Genomic DNA, 22,939 nt, shown 5'->3' with positions numbered 1-22,939 from the left:
TTCTCACCCTTTCACTGCAGGTTGGTTGCTTTCCAATGGCACTAGGAGAGGTAACTTGGGAACAAATCCCAAAGGAAAAGGTGAGATGAGATGTAACTGATTTCACTCCAAGGAGGAGCTGTTCCCTGCACTTCAGCTTTGCAGGCTCGTTTCACTCTTGGTCTGAAGAATTACTTTATGTCGTCATAGACAGATAAACAGACAGATATGTAACTACAGATGTATAGATATCTATTCATTTATTAACGCATAGATATAGAATATCTGTTTCCCACCACATGGAAAACTCCAGGGCTCAGTGAGCAGCACACCAACCCACCAAAAGATGCAGGAAAATGGAGAGCAAGTTTCGTAAGCCATAAGGCTCCAAAATCTGATCCTTCCTCAGGCCTGGCTACCCCTCGCTTTTTCATTCAGCCACTTTTGCGGCCATAAGCCAAGCCCCTTTTTCGCAAGCTAGTTCAAGCTAGGTTTCTGTTGCCTGAACCAAGAGACCAGAGTCGTCCTCCAAGGCCTCGCCTCTCCCTCCTCAGGCACTCCTCCGTGGACGGGCCCAGAGCCCAATGGTAACTTGCTGTCATACTGGGACGTTTTAAGCACACTAGAAAAGGAGGCCTGGCTACTCGCATCCATATTGCGATGCTAGTAACGGAATTAGCCCATTTGTAGGTTCAGGGAAGAAAAGCCCTGCCCCTTCCCTAACCTCATTCCCAGGCTAGCTAACTGGGGAAGCGGGAGCATATACCAGCTCTGAGAGTCCATCATCATCTCCAGAGCAATGTAAACGCACGCCCTACTCAGGGCTGGCGAAAGAACACCTGTGGGATCTCATTCCAGAACACTGCCCTGGAAGCCCTGTGACATGGGAGAGTAAATGCATTTCATTGCTTCTGGGCTGGGTGAGTCCAGGAAGGCGAGGAAATGCTTTCCGAGAATCTGTGTGTCCATGCTCTGTGTGTTATCTCGACTGGCAATCTCTTGGCTTACCTATACCTTGGCATTTACAAACGAGGACACTGAGCTCAAAGCCACCAGATTGTAAATGGCAGAGGTAGGATTTGAACCCAGATCTGCTAGACTCTAGAGCCCCTTCCCTTCTTTTAAAGCCATGCTGCTCAAGCTGTGCCATGCACACAGATCACCTGCGACCTAGTTGAGACACAGTTTCTGATTCAGTAGGTCTGGACTCTAGGGTAGGATCTGAGAGTCCACATTCCTAACAAGCTCTCAGGTGCTGAGGCTTTGTCTTGCCCACTTTGGTAAGACGACTTTAGACAACAACGTGGCCCTGAGAGGTTAAGTTCCTTGAGAATTAGGAGCAATCTTAGGGAGGAGTTTTGACTTTTGTGGACCATGGAATTGGTCGAGGCTTGAGCTAATTTTACATAGCTCTTATGGGGTAGGGGGGCCTCCAGCTAACATCTGGGCTACATAAGTATTTAGTTGTACAGAACACAACTTTTTTTTTTCTTGTAACAGGCAAAGGAGTTTGAAAATTCCCATTTTGTTCTGCAAGTACAAGTTTCTCTGGAGAAGAAAGATATCTCCTGCCGGACCCAGTTCCTTCCAGAATGAGTTCTGTACCACCCAGCTCTTCACATTGCCTGGCCATCTGTGGGCACCGATCAGGCAGCCATCAGCGAGCTGCGGCAGGAGCTGCCTGGTCTCCTCGAATCCCTCCCCCTTCACGTGCTTTCCAAAATGCTAAAATTACAGCAATTATGCAAACTGCTGTGAGCAATGGAACTGTGAGAAATGGATGAGTACAATGTAGTACACTTCATAAACCCAGGGGAAAGTCAACTTTTCAGGGAAAAAAACCCCAAAACCCAAAAACTTTTTTTGCACAAGTTCCAAAAGGGGGAGGGGGCAAAGAAACTTGGCCCAGGGATCCTCCCAGCTGAGAGTCTAGGAAACCTTAAGTGACTGTTGGCGGTTCTGTGCTGGGTTGGGGTGTGGTTCCCTTTCGTGACAGCTCCAACACACTGCACAGGATGAGTGGGGCTGTGCTGCATCTCAGACGCCAATAAGACATTGCCACGGCTTTCTTTCATGACTTGAGCTCATCTCTTATCTATCAAGAGCTGCAGCTTTAACCCTGTCTCCCAGCTTGTTTCATAGCTGCCGCTTAAAAATCACCTTTCAAAACCCAAACGTATGTTTGTAGCGTCTACGTGACCCAGAAAGTCAATTCCACTCATGTTCACGTGTGCACCAAAGACACCAACCCTTGTTCACAGAAGGCCCATTCCTGATAGCTCTGAACTGGAACAACTTGAACATCCTCCAACAATAGACGTGGTAAATGAATTGTGCTCAATTTATAGAGCGAAATATTGGGAGTGAATGAACTATAACTATAGGCAACAATATGGATGAATTTCACCACTATTGAATGAAAGACAAAATAACCTAAGGTTTGGAAGTCAGAATGGTGGTCTTGGCAGAAGGGGCGGGAAGGGAAGGGTGTCTGGGCGCTGGTCACATGAGTATGTTCACTGAGTGAAGATCCATCAAGGTGTAAACTCAGGATTCGGGCTCTTTTCACATGTACATGTTATACTTGAATTAAAAAAATTACTTAAAAAAAAAAAGTGCCCTGGCCAGTGTTGCTCCATGATTAGAGCATCAGCCCGCACACCGAAGGGTTGTGGGTTCAATTTCCAGTCAAGGGCATGTACCTGAGCTGTAGGTTCGTTCCCTGCCCCTGGTCAGGGCACATTCTGGAGGCAACCAGTCCATGTGTCTCCCTCACATCAATGTTTCCCTCCCTCCCTCTCCCTCTCTCTCTCTCTCCATCCCTTCCACTCTCTGAAAAGCAATGGAAAAAAATCCTCATGTGAGGATTTTTTTAAAAGGCTGAAAATTCCCCTCTAAATCAAAATGTCTCCTCTTTTATTGATTTCAGAGCAGCACTTGGAAGATGTGGGTGTCCTCCTTCCCCACCTCCACCAGCCCGGCTTTGTGGAATCCTCTGTGTGACTGGCATTTGTCTGCTCCCTGCTCCACAGCCGGTGCCTCCGCCAGGGCCTCAGCCCCTCCGCCCTGCTAGGAATGAGAGGGCTCCTCGCTGGGCTCCCTGCTTCCTGTCTCCCACTCTAGCAACTTCCAAAGTGATTGTTCTACCCTTCTGCTTTCAAACCCGAAGGCCCACACCACCACCACCACCGGGTCCAATTCCTCTGCATGGCACCAAGTCCCCCCTTTAAAGTATCAGGCCACAAGGCTCCTTCCAACTATATCCATGCCATGCTCCCTAGTGAACCAGTTCTCCAGCCCACTGTCACCACCTTCCTGGGTTTGCTGCCTGCATCACGTGCAGGAGAGAAAGCCCAGGTCCCCTCAGTCTTATTTGTTCTTCTCAGAAGGGAACACTCAGATTTCTTTAGCCTAACTGAGGAGACCTTGACCTAAGTCCTGGCCAGTCCCTCTCTCCCCTGAGCATCAGTCAGCCATCAGGACTTACTTGCCCAAACCATGCAGGGTGTACCAGAAACCACAGGACCAGATCAAATGGTCCTAACAAGATACTGAGTTGCTCTGCAGAGACAATAGACCAAAAGTCTCGCCCCCACCTCCATCACAGAACCAAAGGACTGGACGTGACTGGAACTTGAACACCAGAACCCTTTCTGGAGCCAAGGGCCTACTGTCCAGGAAGATCCGGTGCTGAAGCCCCTTCACCATAAATAGCCAAGCTCCAAGATCCTCCAAGTAAAACCTGCCCACCAGCGCTTCTGCATACCTGTTCCCCCTCAGCCCTAAAACCCGCCCTGAAACCTGGACGGAGGAGAGAGTTGACAAGTGCCTCCTGTCTCCTGCCAGCCAACTCAGCATTACACTAACAGCTTTTCTTTTCTCAAAAACCAGTGCCATAGTTTTGGCCGTGAATCATTGTTTGGTAACATAGTCCTTGAAAGGAGCAAGGAGAGAAAAGAGTTTGTTAACATTTTTTCACCCAGGCACCCACCCAATGTGGTCCTGACACTGCAAAATACAGAAAAAGTAAACTCGGCAGAGAAAAAACTGCCCACTGACTACCAGAGATGACACAGCGAGTCTCCTCCAGCTACACAATGGAGCCGCTGAGTCATCCGTGGAACTCACTAATCACAGGGAACAAGATCACAGGGCTTTCAGATCAGCTGAAGCTGGATCGCCTTATTTTCCCTTCCCCTTGGGTCACGCTTCTCTGAGAAAACTTTGCTTTTTCAGAGTCGAGGCAGGAGTTCCTGGCCTGCTGGCCTGGCCTGGGTACTTCTCGGCCCTTCCCCAGTCAGGGGGCAGGAGGACCAGAGATGGAATGAGGCAATGCTGGCCCGGCAGCTGCCAAGGGAGGCAGGGAAACCCTGGCCTGGTTGCACTGCAGCGCAGAGCTCGAAAGGACGCAGGCCAGCAGAAGCAAGCAGTCCCTCACATGCAAGCAAGAGGGGGCCACACTGCATTTCTGGCCTGCACAGCTGATCCTCTCTGGAAGGTGACCGCAGTGGTCACCCACAAGCCAGACAAAGGCCGGTGCACATGCTGGAGTCAAGACACCTCTGAGAGGGTCCAAATTCTGGCTCTGCTGTGTATCGGCTGTGTGACCTTGGATGAGTTACCTAAAGTCCCTGAGACCCTGACTCCTCATCTGTGAGATGGTGGTAATGGAGTGCGCATATGACAGGGGTCTTGTGTGAAGTGAGAGTGTAGGTGAAGAGCCTGTCTTTAGATTAACCCTCTAAGTGCCGAACCTCCCCACATCCTTTGTTTCCCTTGTCCTGTGTCCTTGCAAACAATGACGTCTCTGTGAAAACTGGGAAGTGAAGGTGTGATCCAAAGTGACACTCGTCTAGCAGAGTTGGCCCAAGGGGGCAGACTCGAAGATGAGATTAATCTGTTCCTAAGCATCTCTCCCTGACACTGTCTCATCTGAAATTCTGCCAATCTCCTGGGGACCCAGAATCCTCTTTTAAATAGGAGACCCTCTGGGAAGACGCAGTCTCACATACCAGTGGCACACCAGCAATCCACTGTGACGAGGGGCTCAGGGTTTGGGTGGGACTTTGAGGATGGAGCTGATTCAGGGGCACAGCCCACACAGGGAAGGCCTGGGCCAGCTGGAGCCTCCCTTGAGAGGCTTTGGGTAGCAGCTCCCTTAAGAGTGTGGATTCTGGAACCATACAGCTCAGGTCCCAATCCCATTTTCATCACTTACCAGCTGTGACCTTGGGAAGCTAAGCTAACTGACCTCTCTGGGCCTCACCTTCCCCATCTGTAAAACTGGGATAACGATCAAAGGGTTGTCATGAAGACTAAATGAGATATTATATGTAAGTGCTTGGAACTGAGCCTAGAACATAGGATCATATATGTGTCTGTTATTATTAAGAAATTGGGATTCCCTGGGACAAAGGTATCATCCAAGAAGATGATACCTAAGACCAGTTTCTCCCATTTCCAAACCCAGGGTCTGGCCAGGGTGCCTGCCCCCCGCCCCCGCTCCCCCAGTGCCTGCCCCCCCCCCGCACCCCCCCTTTGCAGCCTGGCCATTCCCATCCCATAATCCTTTGCTGCCCTACTACAGCGCAGCCATCAAGAATGGGGGGAGCGTCCTAGGCAGTTTGGTGCACTTGAGGCTACAAACCACCAGCTTTGCCAATGCTTCTGTGGATGGAGGATGCATTTGGCTTGTCCTAAAGCATCCCTATGGAAACAAAACTGCAGGAGGAGATACATGCAAGCTTGTGACCAAAATAAATGCACTGCAGCTGGAAGAGGAGGGGACCGTTACTTTATAACACAGCACCTAAGACTGAAGCTCTCGTTACCACAATCATCCTTCTAAAGAAATCTTATACAATGGCCTTATTACACCTTGACTTCAGCCTTCAGATTCAAAATTCAAGAATTAGCTTATTTTGCTTTTCTTTGCATTATGGCCGTGACTGCACTTTCCCTGGGGCAACACCCTAAAATAGTTCCTGCCTCCTCTCTGAGCTTCAAGTTCCTATAAAATAGGAATAAAAATACTCACCTACCAGAGCTTCAGAAGGTTGGAATGAAATAATGTCTGTAATGAGTCCGGAGATACCTCACACCTAGCCGGTCCGTTACACTACTACCATTAATATTCATTTCCAGTGTCAAATAAATTGTCCCTCATTTAAAAGCTCCTTTTCAAAGCTCTTCATATTTCAGCTCTTCTTTGCTATAAGCCTGGACCCTGTTCCTTCGATAATTTGACTTGGACAAAGGTGTCATCCTAGAGCGGACTTCGGGCTACTTCAGTGCCTTCCAGCACATCCCATAGAAACTGTCCCAGATTGTCATATGTAATTAGATACCCAAAAAAGGAAAGTATACATTCATACTTATCCACACCCTTCAAGGATGTAAGGGGCACAGAATGGCACCACTAGGAGTGACCTAATCCAATGACCTCATTTAAAGACCAGAACGCTGAGGCCTAGAGAGGACACCGTGTCCAAGGTCATGTAGCACGTGAAGAAAAGCCCTGAGCAGACCTTGCCTTTGACTCCCCCAGAACACCGAGTTCTTCTAGATGTTCACAAGAAGGAAAGTTTTTCAGAAACTAGTTATAGAGGGAACAGTGTAGTTCTCTTTCTCTTTGAGATGAGAGCTATTTGTGTTTCTATCTCATTCCCTACCTAGGCTCTCGGCTTCTTGAAGACAGGACCCAAGTTTAATCACTTCTCCACCAATGTCTTGTACTCCCTATATGTATAATGCTAAGTGTGGAGACAGTTTCTGTACAATGGCCAATAATTTAAAATAAAGCTGTTCATTTATTTCTAGAAATCCATCCAAGTAAGGGACCAGAAATACGGAGTAAAAAAGGTCATTCATAAAAGATGGCCAGGTAAGTAGTCCTCGTCATAGTAAAATGCTGACAAAAAACCACCAAATGCCTATGAGGGAATGACCAATTGCACTGTAGTATGCCCATGCAATAGTGTTGAAATTTTAGTTTAATAACATTTTATTTAACTTAATTTTAACAAAATGAGAAAATGTTAAAAAAGGCAGGTTGTCACAGACAGGCTCTGGTCCTCAGCCAGCATCTAGGTGACAATTAGGGCCAACTCTCTATTCCCCAGGGCATTATGTAATAATAATATCCAGAGCCTTCCAAATCGTACCAGAAGTTGCAACTTGCAAGCACTGCTGTAACCTTCAACACCAAATCGTTACAGCTCACAAATTCTTCCACTTTTTCCCATGCCCCAGTTCCATGCGGACCTCACGGCTTAGCTATTTTGTTTCTATAGCATAATTCACATATTTCCCCCATCTTCACCATTAAAAACAACGACCAGGCCAGAGCATGTTGTTAAAATGTCCATAAGCAAGGCTCATTTATAAAGACAGACGTCATGCCCAGTCTGTGCCCCACTTCTTCAGCATGACCCCACCCCTGCTCTAAAGGAACAGACCACATGGCTCCAAGGGGACGAGTCACCAAGTACAATCCACAATAATTGTTTTGTCACTTTCAGTTATGAGTTGATGGGTTGTCTGGGAACCAAATATGACACCCTTCGTTTTGGTGATGGTGGGGGAGGAGGGAAGGCCTGAAATCTATGCTCATTGATGTATTTATGAGGATAAGGGGAGGGCAGAGAGATGCCAGTTTAGTGATTCAAGGGGCACTGAGTTCAGATTTCTGTTCCAATATGTTTTGAGCTAAAAACATAACCTCAGATGCATTCCTTTGAGCCTTGCAGGGCTTGGGGGGTTCCAGTAATCACTACTGAAATGCAAGCTATGATCTATGAGCATTAATTCCTTAAGGGTCAGGAATGGGTCCTACTTTTCTATCATCGATGTCTGATCCTAGAGAAGGTCTCAGGGACCTGCTGGCTGAAATTCAGGCTCCAGCAAACCCAGGCTGTCAGTGCAGCCCGTGGCATATTCAAAAGGACTGACTTACTGGGAGAGGCAGTGAGCTGAGAAGATGCTCACCTTGGAGAAGTTGAAGGTGGGGTTATGCTGTGGTTGGTAAGCCTGCCTCAGCCGCTGTGAGCTCATCTCTAAGGATTAGGATGCAGGCGTCCCAGGATAGGAGATATTTGGAGAGTGTTTGGGGAGAGGGCAGGGAGATAAGAAGACAGAAAGCACAGACTTCCCCTGTCACGACTGCCCTTCATTTTGATTCCTCCTTGCGCTGGGGAAACAGGACCCTAGCTTGTGACTCTGAGCCTGTGGCAAGTTTTGGGGTGTGCTTAAAGCGGGGCCAGCAAGATCATTATTCTTTTCACTTGGTGTTCACACCATTTTTTTCAAAGTTGAAAAGCAGTCTGAGAGAAGCTGGGTCACCTGGTGACCATCGCACTGAACCTCATACTACAGATGCTCAGCCTGTGCCAAAAGGCTTCCAGTTGAGGTCCAGCTCCCCCAGCCCCTTCCTTGATCCAAGACAGGGGACACGAGCAACTAATTTGTTTTTATGAAAATTACCCTGGCACTTAAGTGGAGCTGTAGGAACTCTATCTCCTTTTATTACTCCACCAAAACCAGAATTTCAGAGATGGAAGGAAAAAGTTAAATAATCAAATAGATGTGATACTTTTGTTTTAAACAATCCTTTAATTTCAATAAGATCACTATAATCTTATGTTTTAGGTAGTGTCAGCTATCAAATGAAAAACAAAACAAAACCAGATAGAATGAAACTCTTCAAATGGTAGATGTAAAAACAGGTTGCTGTGGATACTGAGGCCTCTGAGGCTGTCAGTGCCCCCCTGTTTTGACAGAGCACCCCTGTTTCCCTTCCCTATGGTTTCAGCTTCTTTTCTCCCTTCACAGGACCTGGGCCTGGGCAGGAAAGATGCAGGCAGGGGATGCTGGTGGGCATTGCTCACCCCAGAGCTCTGCTTAAGTGCACGATTATAACCCAAACTCGATTATGGAAAGTCATGAGTAATTTCTGTGTTATAACAATTATGGAATTGAAAGCCAGGACTCACTCCCTTGGTCAATTCTCACGCTGGCTTCAAAGGCTCCCTGGAGAATATTGGTTCTTAGTCTGTTTGTGGGAAAACACCCTTCCTGGGTAGCACATTGTTTCCATGTCCCTGTGGGCTCCGCACCACCCTGAGAACCCCAATGGGAACCATCACCCGTGGGCACCGAGTCCTGCAGCTCACAGCCCAGACCCAAGATTTAGCTGAGGCCTCAAGGAACCTAGAGCAGCTGAGGGAAGAGAGGTCGGTTTGTCCAGGGCCTCTCAAGTCTTCGCTAGGATTCCACCCAAATCCCTGGTAGGTCTTCGAAGGATTAGACATGTCAGGGCAGCCCTGTCTGCAGCACTGGAAGTAGTCTGGGCTGAGGGTTTAGCAACTGCCCAGAGGAATGGAATGACACTTCATGCAGACAGAGGCCAACCCCAGCCGAGGCGCAGAGCTTGGAGCACCTGAGATCTGTGACACTGAAACCGTGGCTTGGGCCAGGGGCAGTGGGAGATGATGGCCACAGCCTGACCAGGGCTCAGTCCTACCCACTGTGGGCCCAGTTCAGCTGCGTACTGTTGGTGCACAATAAATGTGTTGAAAGCATTGACTACTTGAAGCTGTAGTTTTGGATCTAAATTTGCTGCATCAAGGGAGATGATGATGAAGGCAGGCCTGATCGGGCTGCCTGACCCAGGGTGCAGTCCGGAGACTTGGGGTACAGCACTGTACAGGCAAAGGCCAATATGGACCTGACCCAGGGTCCTGGCAGTGCAGTTGGGGGTAAGGAACAGATGCTGAGGGTCCCAGGAAGGACAATGCAAAAGAAAGACCGTGGTAACTGACTAAAGATAACCCAGACAAAGGGAGAGGTTAATGAAATATTTTGGTAGGACTCATAAACACTGCGTTTGCTCATGCAGAGATGTTTATTGGGGCCTACTATGTGTCAGTATGGAAATAAAAAGACGACTGGGCCACCTGATGATGGTACAGACTGGGAACAAGGATAGGAATTATAACTTGGTGAGTACTGTTATAGGGATAGGTTGTCCCGCAGGCTGGAGTCAGGGGGGTGGGAAGGGGAGAAGCAGGGAGCAGATGAGCTTCCCAAGAAGAGACGGCTTGTGTGAAAACTCAGGGGTGAGAGCATGACAATGCAGGGAACTGGACAAGTACTATGATGGGTGGAAGGTCATTTGCAGGGAGCTGAGAGGCTCCACACTAGCTGCAGATGCTTCGATTAGGAGTTTGTCTTTTATCCCACAGTCAATAAGGAAACCACAGCGCGCTGTAAGTGAGCAAGTAACAAAGATGGATGCCTTTTAGAAATCCAAGTGGAGGGTACTTGACAGACCAAAGGTCGGTCTTCCTTGAGGGTCCTCCGGGACACCAGGACCGTGCAGCAGGTAGAAAGCCATTTGTCCCCATGGTCGCTCTGCCTGTGACTTCACGAGGGAGCTGTAGGAATGGGGCCCTTTGTACATGGCCAGGGATGGACTCACACCAAGGCTCAGGAGGAAACACACAACAATTGTCATTCGTAAGGTTACATAATAATGGAGTTGGGGAGCATCACGACCTCACAGGGCAGAAAGACTCCATCCTAGAAATTCATTCATTCCCTGCAGCCATGGGCAAGAATGCTGGGCTCTGCCAGACAGGCCTGGATTCTTTATAACCAAGGGCAAGCGGTTTCAGGTTAGCGCCCTCGCCGTAAAATGAGGACAAGAGTTCACACCTCAAAAGGCTGCTTTATGGAATGAAAGACAGCATGTAAAGGTCTTTGCTTACATAGTAGGAGCTCAAAACATGCCGACTATCACTTTTCTTTCATCAGACAAACATCTGAGCACGCTGGCCACCTGCTACAGATGGCAGAGGGAAAAAAAGTCCCGGTTCTTGCCTTGGAAGGCTCCCAGCCTATCAGCCGGCCCCCCTCCTGACCAGATACATCTTCAGGTGCACCAGCTGGGCTCTCAGTGTTCCGCAAAGACAGCAGGCAGCCAGGCCCAGGACCTGGTCCCACCCGCCTCGCCAAGGGATCCTGGTCCAAAGTCAGACCAGCAGTGTGGATGGGGTGAGGGTGGTGGTGAGGGACCCTGTCTTGCTTCTTGCAGAGCAAACCAGTCCAGGAACAGCCCTACACTGTGTATCAATGCTGTTCTAAATTAATGAGCAGAAAAGCAAATGATCCCTGGGCATTGGAATAGAGCCCACTTCGTAAGTAAGGCACTTGCAGTCTCTCACTGGAAGCTACCGTCCAGCTACACAGAGAAGTCAGTGACATTCCCACTTAAATTATATGTGGTCACCTGGCACTGAGAGTAGGAAAGACTGGCTCTGATGCCAAAATCCTTCCTCCTAGTTGCCAGGATAATACATCCAAGTTGATCAACTCTAAAGACTACAAGGTACAAAACAGCCAAAGACCTAAACTCCAGGATCCTCATTTACATTAATTACAGTGCTTGTCCTGGACTCTCGTGATTTTTTTCTCCCTTTCTACCATTTGCACTACATTCTAAGCTACATTCCATCTTCCAACTCCTGGTACAAACTCAGTCTTAAGAAATGTCTACTGGAGACTCCTGAAAAACCCAGGGTAAGGCTCCCAATATCACATCCCCAGAGGCACTGAAGAACGCCTGGTCCTCTGCATGGAGTTTGTGAGCCATTCTCTTCTCGGCCAGGAAAAAAATGGGCCAAAACAATGCAGGAGGAACAATTTAGGTTAGCCAATTAGGAAGTCCTTCAAAAAACCTAAATGAACTCCCAGCGGACACTACAGAGTTCACTTCTCAAACTACAAAGATGGTAGGGACAGCTCAAGTGCCTTGGCCCTGAGATCTGACAATCCATAGATGTTCACACCACACAGAATTTCATGGCTGCATTTACATGGGAAACAAACAGGCTCACGTGTCTTAATATATTTAAAACGTTTTCCTTGTAGCATTTAAAGTAAATAATCCTCACATGTCCAAGAAGAATCAGTCCGCATAATGCTAAAACCATTTAACGGATCTAAAGGGAAAGTGTTCTGTCAAAACAGGGCAGTGCCTATTTACGGCTCCTCAGTCATCCAAACGATGAGATTCTGGAAGCTGCTCTCACAGGCCCGTGTCTTTTGCAGTTATACAGATGTAATGCAGAAGGATGGTGGACCTGGGAAGCACCTCTTTCGGAGGAAAAGCAGCATCATTGATTTTATTGAGGACAACCAAGGGCAAGGCTTCTGGGATTGTTCCTAACAGTCACCAGTTTGTGGCTTAGAGTCAGTCCTCTTAAATTAACAGACAGAACATGCCTAACACTGTCCCAGAAGCCCAGTAAATGTTTGCTAAATCAGAAACGTTTTACCATCAGACTTGCTAAACCCGACACTGTTCTAGGCCCAACTAATGATATAGTCAGTGTCATTAGCAGCAACTTGACCCTATGTGGCAATGGTCTCACACCCTCACCTATTGATAGTGTAGATCTATCAGGTAGGTGTTCCGTGGTTGCCCGTGAAGGAAGAAGACCCAGTGAAGTCAAGAATTTTCAGTGTTTCTAGGAAACTTAGCGAGCAAGTAGCTTTGGATCGAGCTCCAGAAAGGGACAATGGAACTGGATCACCTTTAAAATTTCATGTCCATTCAGTCAATAGTTGTGTTTTAGTTACATGGGTAATCTATGTGGGAAAACTCCTATTTTTTAAAAACTTATAAAAAAAATAATCTATTGATTTTAGAGAGAGAGAGAGGAAGGGAAAGAGAGAGGGGAAGAGGGGAGAGGGAGAGAAAGACAGAAAAAGAGAGAGAAAAAGAGAGGTGGGGGGAAGGAGAGAGAGAGAGAAAGACATCAACCCATCCATGCATTCACTGGTTGTTTCTTGTATGTGCCCTGACCAGGGACCAAACGCACAATCCTGGCTCACTGGACAACGCTCCAACCAACTGAGCCATCCGACCAGGGCAGAAAACTCCTGTTTTGTCCTGAGCTATCAGAGTCATTGTGGCTGAAGGAAATTGGATTTAGAGCCATCTTCACGAGACTCTCTTTGGTGACAAGCCACATCTATCTAAAGCTGTAGTGCAGACTCCACGTAACGAAAAGGTATCACGGAAACTGCTAAGACAGCTGAAAAAAATCAGATGACCTATTTTCATCAGTTCTTCAAACAACTTTCCATAGCATTACTAATAACTTTAAAGATTAAATTCCAGCCCTCGCTGGTTTGGCTCAGTGGTTAGAGCATCGGCCTGGGGGACTGAAGGGTCCGATTCTGGCCAAGGGCACGCACCTTGGTTGCAGGCTCCATCCCTGGCCCCGGTCGATGTGTCTCGTTCACACCAATGTCCCTCCCTCCCTCCCTCCCTCTCTGAAAAGCAATGGAAAAATATTTAAAAAAATATCCCAGCCCTGGCCAGGTAGCTCAATTGGTCAGAGCATCATCCCGATGCGCCACGGTTGTGGGTTCCATCCTGGTCAGGGCACATACAAGAATCAACCAGTGATGCATAACTAAGGGGAACAATATCAATGTTTCTCTCCCCGCCCCTTCTTCTAAAACCAATACATTAAAAAAGTTAAATTCCAAGTGATAATAAAACTAGAATCCTATTTATGTTTTTAGAAATATCTTTATCATGGAACTCACAGGAAAAGGAAAGTTTGTTTAAGTAAAACCTAACCACCAAGGAAACGTTTGAGAGAATCATTTTACCAAAATTTTGTCTGAGGGAAGGTGCTGGAATGGCTTGCCAATTAATTTAAAACAGGAAGCTGATGGTCAGCACAAAAAGAAAAGCTGATGCTGAGAGGGCATACATCAGTGAGCACTAAGTTAACCTAGGTTTCCGAAAGTAGATCTCCCAATTTCAGAGGTTTGACATCAACCTTGGCCTCCTAAGAAGCTGACTGATAGTATAACCAAGGGAACTAACAAGTGATTTTTCACTTGACAGGTATCTTGAGTGGCATCCAAAATTTAGGCAAATTAGAACAAAGTAAAAAACTATTAGCACTTAGGGGATGCACTGCACCATGAGCAGTTTTCCAGGGCTGCTCACATATAGTTTCCTTCTCAAAACACAGGATTAAAGAAGTTCCCTGTGCCCAGCCAGTGTGGCTCAGTTGGTTGAGCATCACCCCATGCACCAAGAGGTCACCAGTTCGATTCCCAGTCAGGGCACATGCCCGGGTTGCGGGCTTGATCCCCAGTGGGGAACATGCAGGAGACAGCTGATCTGATTCTCTCTCATCATGGATGTTTCTATCTCTCCCTCTCTCCCTTCCTCTTTCTATAAAATCAATAAAAACATATTTTTTTAAAAAAAGTTCCCTGTGTCCTACTTTAACAAAATCTGGATATAGGTGTGTTATTAGTAAAGGAAGTTTAAAATCAGTATGTGGATTTTTAAATTACACTAACAAATGTAAATTAGCTTTCAAACCCCTTCTGATGTCTAAAATGTCTGAGTGCCATTGTGGTTTTAGGAACTGAAGACACCCAGTATTTCAGAGAACCTGGATGGTCTGTCACATAGAATAGAGGCATACTTAGAAGACAGGGCTATGCTCTTTGTTTGGGCCATCCGTGGGGATATCACAATGCATCTGCTGTGTCAAATTCCTGGGAGGGGAAAGGCAAAATTAGTAGGGGAAACTGACTTCAACATATAGTGTTTTAGATGATCCTCTGGATGACCTTATGAAGTAGACAGGACTAGTCTCTGGTGCTCATCCCAAGGCCTTACATATCATGGTGATTCATTATAAATATTTGATTTAATGTTTACAACAGGAAAACAGGCTTGCAAATGTTTAGATGACATGCACAATGACTACCTGCTGACATCACACGATTTCTCTTAGGACCCGATTACATAATATACATGAAAAGATCTAAATAGACCTAATAAATGCCTATGTTTCCACAGTAAAGAATAAAGCCATGATTTGGTCACGGCCAGGACATTTATCTCCTAACACAGTGTTTCTCAAAGTTAATGTGCCCAGAAATGACCTGGAGATCTTGCCACAGAACAGATTCTGATTGGGTAGGTCTGGGGTGGGGCCCAGAATCTGCTGTCCATCAAGTTCCTGGGTGAAGCCAATGCCAGCTCCCAGGACTGCCCTTGTGAGCAGGGAGGCTCTGACCGGTCATCCTGACTGTTGGTGCATGGTTGGCCTTAAAGGGCATATTTCCTAAGTGTACTGCAGACTCTGGTTATCCCTAAATGACTTTTGAAGTAAGTCTGTATGCTTCACTTGGTTTTGAAGACTACTTTACAAACTAAATAGCAAAATGCTCTTTCTTGGGCAGCCAAAGAGCTAAAGGGTAGATTTTTAATTAGTCTGTCTGCCTGTTCTAGATTTCCACGACATAAATCAACCACGTGCAAAAACATAAAAAGATAATTTGCTAGTTTACTATGACTTTAGTTCATCTCGAAGGGGTGGCAGGGGAAGGGGGAGAACTTTGTACTTGTAAAAACACACACACACACACACACACACACACACACACAGAGAGAGAAACCTGCCAATTCCAAATGGCAGGAGAGACAAAATTATGTTCTCTATCTGAAGACAGGGGTTCACAATACCCAGGGAAACCAACAGCTGAGCAAACAAGTAACTTGCAGAAATGCTGCAGCCTCCTGATACAGAAGTGCTCAGGGCTTCAAGTTGGTGGGGAATAGAAAGGCACTGCAGGCCCCTGGTTCTGTGGAGTGGACGTGCATCAGAATTGCCACGGAAGGCCTGAAAATGCAGACCGATCCACCCCACGTTTCTGATCCAGCAGGCCTCAGGGAGGGCCCAGGATGCTGCTCACGCTGTGTGTCCACATAGCACCGAGTCTCTGCAAGGGGAGGAACCGTGCCTCACTCACAGCTGTACCCCAGTGCCCAGCACAGTGCCAGCACACACGGTTGGATTCCATTAAATATTTGCCAAATGAATGACCATTAAAACTGTCATTTCTAAAACAACTTTACAACTTGCTTATGTATACTTGTTGTGGGCGTCTTGTACACACATTCATTTCAAAATTACACGTGCGAGGCACTGTAGCCCCTGACCTGAAGGGGCTTTCCGGTTACATCCATCCCAATCACAGACACTAGTATTACACTTTCCCCCTCTACTATCTGGACAGTTCAAGTTTCGAACCTTCTTCTGCCAGTGGAAGCTGACAATTCACTTACCCAAATGACCCTAAAGAAAACACTACTTAGGAAAAATAGGCCAATTTATGTCACACATACTCATGCCAAAAAAAAAAAAAAAAAAAATTGCCTGGGAGAGAACATCAGTATCTGTGTCTACACTGGAAACCTGGGCACTGAGGGCAGCTCAGGGAACAGCTCCACAGGTAAAAGTGCTATGGAGGCTTCGGCAGTTTCCTCTCCAAGTCCTTTCACATTTACCAAGCAGTCGTTTTTCAAATCCTCTGCCTGAGCTGTGTTACCATAGTCACATTCATTCCGAAAAACAGGTGTTTCTGTTAAAATTAGCCATTTCAAACTGCCAAATATTTTAGATCCCTATGCCAGCTTTTAAAAAAAAAGTGTTTATAAAATAACCAATCAGATGTAACTGATGCTTTCAGAATTATAAAACTAAGTAGTTCCTGAGAAATATGACTGAATTAGAAAAAAAACCTGGGGTGGAGATGAAGATAAAGGTAGGAATAAAAATACACACGCACATAAACATAAATGTAATTTCTGGATTTCTTAACATCAACAGCCACGGAACGACAGGTCTGCTTATTACTAGTTAAGTCTTGCGTTTGAAAGCCTTTGTCCCATTTGCTTGGGGTAAGTAATGGCTTTTGTTCCAAGTACTTAGCAGTGATGACCTCCTTCTCTCATGCCCATTCAAAGGAAGGTTTTCAACATCCCCAGTCAGGATGGTGCCCATTAAGCCTGTGTAAGAAAACTTGCCCTGGGAAGTCAGAAAAGCTGGAGAATTGATGTCTTAAATTAACTCTAGTGTGGTTTAATTTAAAAAAAAAAAATCAGGCCAGTGTGATTTTATTCCTGAAACCAGTTATCTCTGCTGACCTTATTAAACCCAATGAAATAGGTCTGAGATGCTCCTTTATAAAAATGAGGGCTATTTGAAAAACAAGTCTAGCAACTTGGTACACTACAAGAAAGTTAAAATGTCAAAGGCCTGTGCCCAAATCCTGTGCGGAGCCAAGCAATGCAGAGGCCAAGATACTGCATTCCTCAGGCTGGTTTCCTAAACCCTGCTGAAAAAAAACGCAAGCAGAATTCATTTCGAGCCACCTGCTGGAAGAAAAACCCTAAACTTCATCTTAGAGACAGAGGGGGAAAGAGGTGAACACACCACTGAACCTAACTTCAGAGGATATTTTGAATACTGCAAGTCAAAACCTTAACTACACAGAAATGTTAACAGCAGCTACTGCTTAACCAAGAGAAAAAAATTCCCACAATTAAGACTAACTACCTAGCGCCATTGAAGTACATAAAGAAAGTGATTTTGGGGGGAGCTTGCATTGTCCTGAAAATTGCTTCTGCAAGAAATGAGTCCGAGGAACAATTGCCATTTCTTTTTTTTTCATAATCAAAGTTACAGCCTTCTGGCCTTAATTTTACTTTTCTCTGTTCCTTTCCAATTCTTTGTGATCTGCATAGGTTAAATGAACCATTTAATTATAAGGTCCAGCATTACTTATGGAAATCCAACGAATACAAGTAAGTAAAAATTCCTATAGGCAGGCAGGACTGTCATTAGCTCATGGGTTAGCCTTCCTTCCCCCAAATACTTCCTGAACTTGACTGACCCAGAATTTAAAGACAAGAAGGGGGAGAGGATTGAACATTCACCTTTTAATGAGCTTAGAAATTTAAATCTATTAGGCCTAAGAGAGAAAAGCACCAACTTTCTTGACCATTTTTTAAAAACTTATACACCCCAGCCCTGGCCGCTGTGGCTCAGCGGTCAGAGTGTTGGCCCGAGCACCGACGGCTTGAGGGTTCGATTCCCGATCAAGGGCACACGCTTGGTTTGCAGGATTGATCCCCGGCCCCAGTCTAGGCGAGTGCAGGAGGCAACTGATCAATGTGTCTCTCACAAAGATGCTTCTCTCCCTCTCTCCCTCCCTCCCTTCTACTCTCTCTAAAAAAAAATCAATGGAAAAAATATCCTGAGGTGAGGATTAAAACAATAATAAAAATGAAAAATAATTTATACACCCCACCACTTTAAGACTTTTCAAACATCAAATGCAGAGAAACTAAATAGTCTGTTTTACTCAACACAGGTTTAAAGATGTTTTACACGTTGAATTTTATGTTCTCATAAAGACAGCCAGCCATTCAAGTAAAATGATATGGCTTTCCTTTCTTTCTAACATATTAGGTGAAAAATTCTTTCTTTTCAGGTCTGTGGGAAGTGCAAAGGTTTACGTACAACCAATCCCAAGAAATATGTAAACTGAGCAAATTTAAAGCACGTATTAGTTTTTATCCATGGGGCTCTCCCAGGGCAAGAACTGCATATAAATTTCTTGACCTTCAGTGACAAAACATCCAAAACTTCGCTGGGTTCAGCAAAACTACACACTCCTCTCCCCGCCTTTTTTCTTAAAATGTTTGCAGAAAGGAAAACTACCTTTACATAACTCCAAATTTCAATTAACAAAGCATTCTTCCAACCATCAACCAAGGCGTATCTTACGAGATCAAGTTCACAAAAATAAACCTTTTGCTTGCAATTATGCTATGATTCTAGTAAGTTCTTAACACTTTCCCGAATAGCTGTCCCTCCATTAAAAAATCTAGAACCCTCTATGCTTTCTTCTAAAATCATGAGTAACTGGATCTGGTCTGAATAGATCTGTCTACATAAAAGAGGTGACAGGCTCTCACTTGATGTACAGTTGAATGTATGGAATGTTTACAGTTCCACTCACAGATCCTCTGACTGGGAAGGCTGGCATACCCCACAGAGTTAATCTGAAAAAGACAGGCACAGTACAAGTCAGACTTCCCTTCTTCCTGAATTCTAGGCTGCTCAAAGTAACTCGAGGGAAAGGTGGAAAGGGCTGAGGACTGGGAACCCACCTACTGCTACTGAATGAAGTACACTTCCACAGATGACATGCAGCATGCAACATCGCAATTATTGAAATTGCACAATAATCGCAAAAAGCCATCTGAGAAACATAACATTTTAATAGATGAAATAAATACTCCAGTACATGCAAGGTAAAAACTTGACATTGGGGGGGGAAAAAATCACTCTAGTGTAAATCAGAAAATAAAACACACACTCACAGTAGCTTTTCCCCCCATTCGCAAATCACATGGCAAGGTCAGACTCTTTCCACACCAAGTATAAGCCTAATCCAACTTAAAAAGTAACAACATACAAAAAAGGTAGCTACATCCATGTCTAAGGAGTGAAAACTGAGGTAACCTTTCTTTTAATTAGGAAAAAAAAAAGACCATAAAAAGAAATGAACCCATGACCTCCTTCCTGCGCAATTAATTAATAAAGTTTAGGTGAGGGATTCCTGAAGAGGAGCTGGGGTGGGGAGGGGGTAATCCCGCAGCAGCAGGTTACACATCTTCCATCTCCAGGTCCCTACTGTGTATGGGCGGCTGGGCACGGGCCCGAGTGCGTGTGTAAATTGGATGCGTGGCCCTGCCTTCTGGAAGATTCCTTTCGAGCATTTAACGTGGGGGCTGGGGTGGGAGCTTCACCTACGATTTCTTTGGTATAAATGGAGAGGGGCAGACAATAAGTATCTTCCTTTAGTCTGGGGGTGGAAGAAGGGGGTGGGGGGTGCTAATTCACAGAATTGGAATTCACTGGCGGTAAAGTCCTGGGCGAAGACCTCTCCCTTAAAGCCTGAGATAGCAGGGTGCAGCCTTCAGACACGGCGCAGGCCGAGTTCCTCAGCCTCTCCCTGTGGTCCGACATCTTGGCGCCCCCGTCCGGGTGCTGCGCCAGATCCCTGAGGCACTGGGTCAGGAGCACGCAGGCCGACACCACGCTCATGGCACCACCGAGGATGGCCGTCTGCACGGCTTTGCCCTCGGAGCTCAAGGCCGCTGCGCGACCCAGGAACTGCGGCTCGGTGGCGAAGCCCACCAGCGCGCTCACCGCCTGCACCAGCGGCCCGCTGAAGAGCGCGCAGCGGCTGCGCGCCAGCTCGCTGGGCGCCGCCTTGACCTCGCGCACGCAGGCCAGCAGCGCCGACGCGCTCGTGCTCATGCACTTGACGCCCAGCTTGAACTGCTCGCGCGCAAAGCGGTCTCGGGACTTGTCACTGGCCAGAGCACATGCATCTGTCAGAAACTTGAGGTTGCGCGACAGGCCCTGCGACACCTCCAGCAGCAGCTGCGGGGTCATGTCCGCCAGCGGGGTGGCGCGCAGCATGGCGCAGCCCTGCTCCACCTCGTGGCGACAGCGAGTCACACGGTAGCGGTCCACCAGGCCTGGCTGCGCGGGCTGGGCACCTGGTGTGGCCACCGCTGCCAGGTAGGCCGCATGGGCAGAGCATTCCGTCAGTGACACTACCAGGTCGCCCAGCTCCAGCAGACTGTCACCCGCCTCTCCGAAGCGGCCCATGTTGAGCTGGCTCTGCACGTCGTGGGTGAGAATGGAGAGCCCCTTGGTGCGCGCGATGATGGTGTCCCGGCACTGCTCGAAGGACTCGGCACCGGCACCGGCGGAGGCAGGGCCTTCGAAGAGGACGGGCCTGGCCTCGCTCGACAGCAGCAGCAGGTCGGCCACCAGCTGCATCTTGCCCTTGCACTGGTCGCACAGGGACACCAGCCTTTTCCGCGGCTGCGAGCTGGTTCCGCCGACGGCACTCACAGGAGCCGGAGAAGCCGCCTCACCGGTGGGCTTCCCAGCGCTGCCGCTAGCCATCGCGCCCGGGGGGCACTGGCATGCCGCTGGGGAGCCTGCTACCGCCGCCGCTGCCACTGCCGCCACCTCCGCGGCCGTCGCGACTCAGCTGGCCAGGGCCGCGGTGCCTTCCCCGCACCATCATGCCATCCACCGCCGCGGGCGGAGGGCGCGGGGTGGCGGCGCGGGGCGGGCCCGCAGGCCAGGGGACGCAGAAGGCTCCTGCTCTTTGAGGCGCGGGGAGGTGCTGTGGCGTTCGGCCTCCGGCCTCCGGGAGGGCTTGCAGGAACCATGAACCGGGCACAGCAAACTCACAGTAAGCGCTCCTCGTCGCCCGGCCGCCAGGAAAGTCCCTTCTGCCGGGCCGCCGCCGCCTTCCTGGGCATGGCCTGGCCCGGCCGCAGAAGCGGGAGGGCGGGAGGGGAAGCTGGGAGTTGTCTTTCCTTCCTTCCTTTCTTTGAAATCAAAATCCCTTCCTCAGGGAGGAGCCCGCGCCGCGGCCCGGGTGGGCTCTGCTGTCACCCTCCTGGGTTCGGTGGTGCACGTGGGCTTCAGGCGCCGGGACCACACCCGGCGGCACTTTCCCGCGACAGCGGCAGGGGCTGTTTCTTGGGGACCCGAGACCGCCCCGGCGCATCTCCTGCTTCCAGCTCTCGGGAAGCGGCCCGGTGGTGGCGGGGCCGAGGGTGTGGCCGGTGCTGGCGCGGCCTCGCCGAGTCAGTCGGGCGGGAGCTGCACGGATTGCGCACGGAGGCCGCCCGCTAGCGCTCTGTCCGCCGCCCGCCCGCCACGCCCGGCGGCCCTTCCCGCCTCGCGACTCACAGTGCGCGGCCCGGCGCCCGGGCGGCACGCCCTCCGGCCCCGCGCGCCCCGCGGCCCGCAGCCGGCTGTCGGCGCGAGTCCATGCCCGGCACCTCCTCACCTCGGGCCCGCAGCGGCTCAGCTCTCCCGGGAACCCGGGCCCTGCGCATCGGACGTCCTGCGCGCGTGTCCCCCGTGGCCGGGCCAACTCAAAAGGTACCCGCGGTGCTGCGGCCACCCGCCCGGGCCCTGGCTCCTGCCATTTTTGTCAACCTCCAACTTCCGAGCGAGCCGGAGAAACTGAAAGGAAGGGCGGGGGCCGAAAGGCAGAGTAAAACGCCGCCTCCTCCCCGCTCTGCTCCTCTGAGCGCGGCCGTGGGCGCGCCGCCCGCCCGCCGGGCTGCTGGAGGCTATCCTGGTCCCGGCCGGCCTCGCCCCCGCTCGCCGCCGCCGCCGCCTCGGCCGCAGCCTCCCTGGAGCCTATAGAAATCTTTTGTGTGGCGTCACCGCCTTTCGTTTAAATCCCGCTTCCTCCTCTCGCCTTCCTCCGCCCCCTCGCCTCTGCCGGATGCTTGCGCGATGCGCTGCTCCTCCCCCGGGAAGCGGGCGGCTGCCGGAGGACGCCGCCGCCCACCGCGGACACCCCGGCCGGGCCGGGCCGGTGGTCCCGGGCCTCCCGGCGGCCCTCGGGGAGAGGCGGGGAGGTAGGACGGGATGGAGGCCACCCGGCAAGGGCTCCGCGCGCGCTCTGGGGAGTTGGGGCGCAGCCGCCAGTTGGCCTTACGTAAGCGCTCAGCCAGGCTGGGACTCCACGCGTCTTCCCCGCCCAGGGAGCAGGTCTCAAAGGTGACCTGTTTCCTGCACCAGGAGGGGGAGGACACTAGATACCATCCCCTAAGGACTTGATGGGGTCCAGTCTTCGCGTTTTGCGGGACATCGTCCGGTTTTCCAAGCATTCCCCCTGCCCTTTGTGTGGTTGGTCGTCTCCCGCGGTGGGATCGAGGGACTGAGCGGGGTGAGGGAGGCGCACTGGACGTGGAGCCCCAAGAGCACAGCTGGGCGCTGGCTGCGCCTCCCTTTCAGCCGGTGTCTCTCACGCGGCTGAAGCGCGGGCTCTGAACCAGACTTCCTGGGGTCGTTCGTTCCCCAGCCACTTGTCAGTTGTGACCTAGTGCAAGTTCTCCCTCCAAAGATGCGTTTTCTCATCTCGAAGTGAGATACAGTACTCTGCACTGACTGCTTGAGTATTTGGCTCATAAATAGTAGCTGTCAGAACGAGCCTTGATTGGCACAGTTTGCCC

At 49.1% G+C, this 22,939-nt stretch overlaps 2 protein-coding genes across 2 annotated transcripts; both read right to left on the bottom strand.

Moving 5' to 3' along the window:
- Nucleotides 1–19,135: 19,135 nt before the first annotated feature.
- Nucleotides 19,136–20,858, bottom strand: TLNRD1 (talin rod domain containing 1; the record flags this gene model as incomplete). Its single annotated transcript, XM_081124739.1, has 1 exon — nucleotides 19,136–20,858. One exon carries the CDS (start codon nucleotides 20,856–20,858, stop codon nucleotides 19,770–19,772), a length of 1,089 nt encoding a protein of 362 aa, XP_080980865.1. The 3' UTR covers nucleotides 19,136–19,769.
- On the bottom strand, nucleotides 20,851–20,982 carry LOC308550677 (uncharacterized protein; the record flags this gene model as incomplete). The annotated part of the gene is made up of 1 exon (XM_081124745.1): nucleotides 20,851–20,982. The coding sequence occupies one exon, from the start codon at nucleotides 20,980–20,982 to the stop codon at nucleotides 20,851–20,853; it is 132 nt and encodes a 43-aa protein (XP_080980871.1).
- Between the last annotated feature and the right edge of the window lie 1,957 nt (nucleotides 20,983–22,939).

The sequence above is a fragment of the Miniopterus schreibersii genome (assembly GCF_964146895.1).
Source record: "Miniopterus schreibersii genome assembly, chromosome: 22".
NCBI lineage: Eukaryota > Metazoa > Chordata > Mammalia > Chiroptera > Miniopteridae > Miniopterus > Miniopterus schreibersii.
The sequence above is the reverse complement of the archived record's forward strand: the minus strand, read 5'-3'. Positions and strand labels throughout refer to the sequence as shown.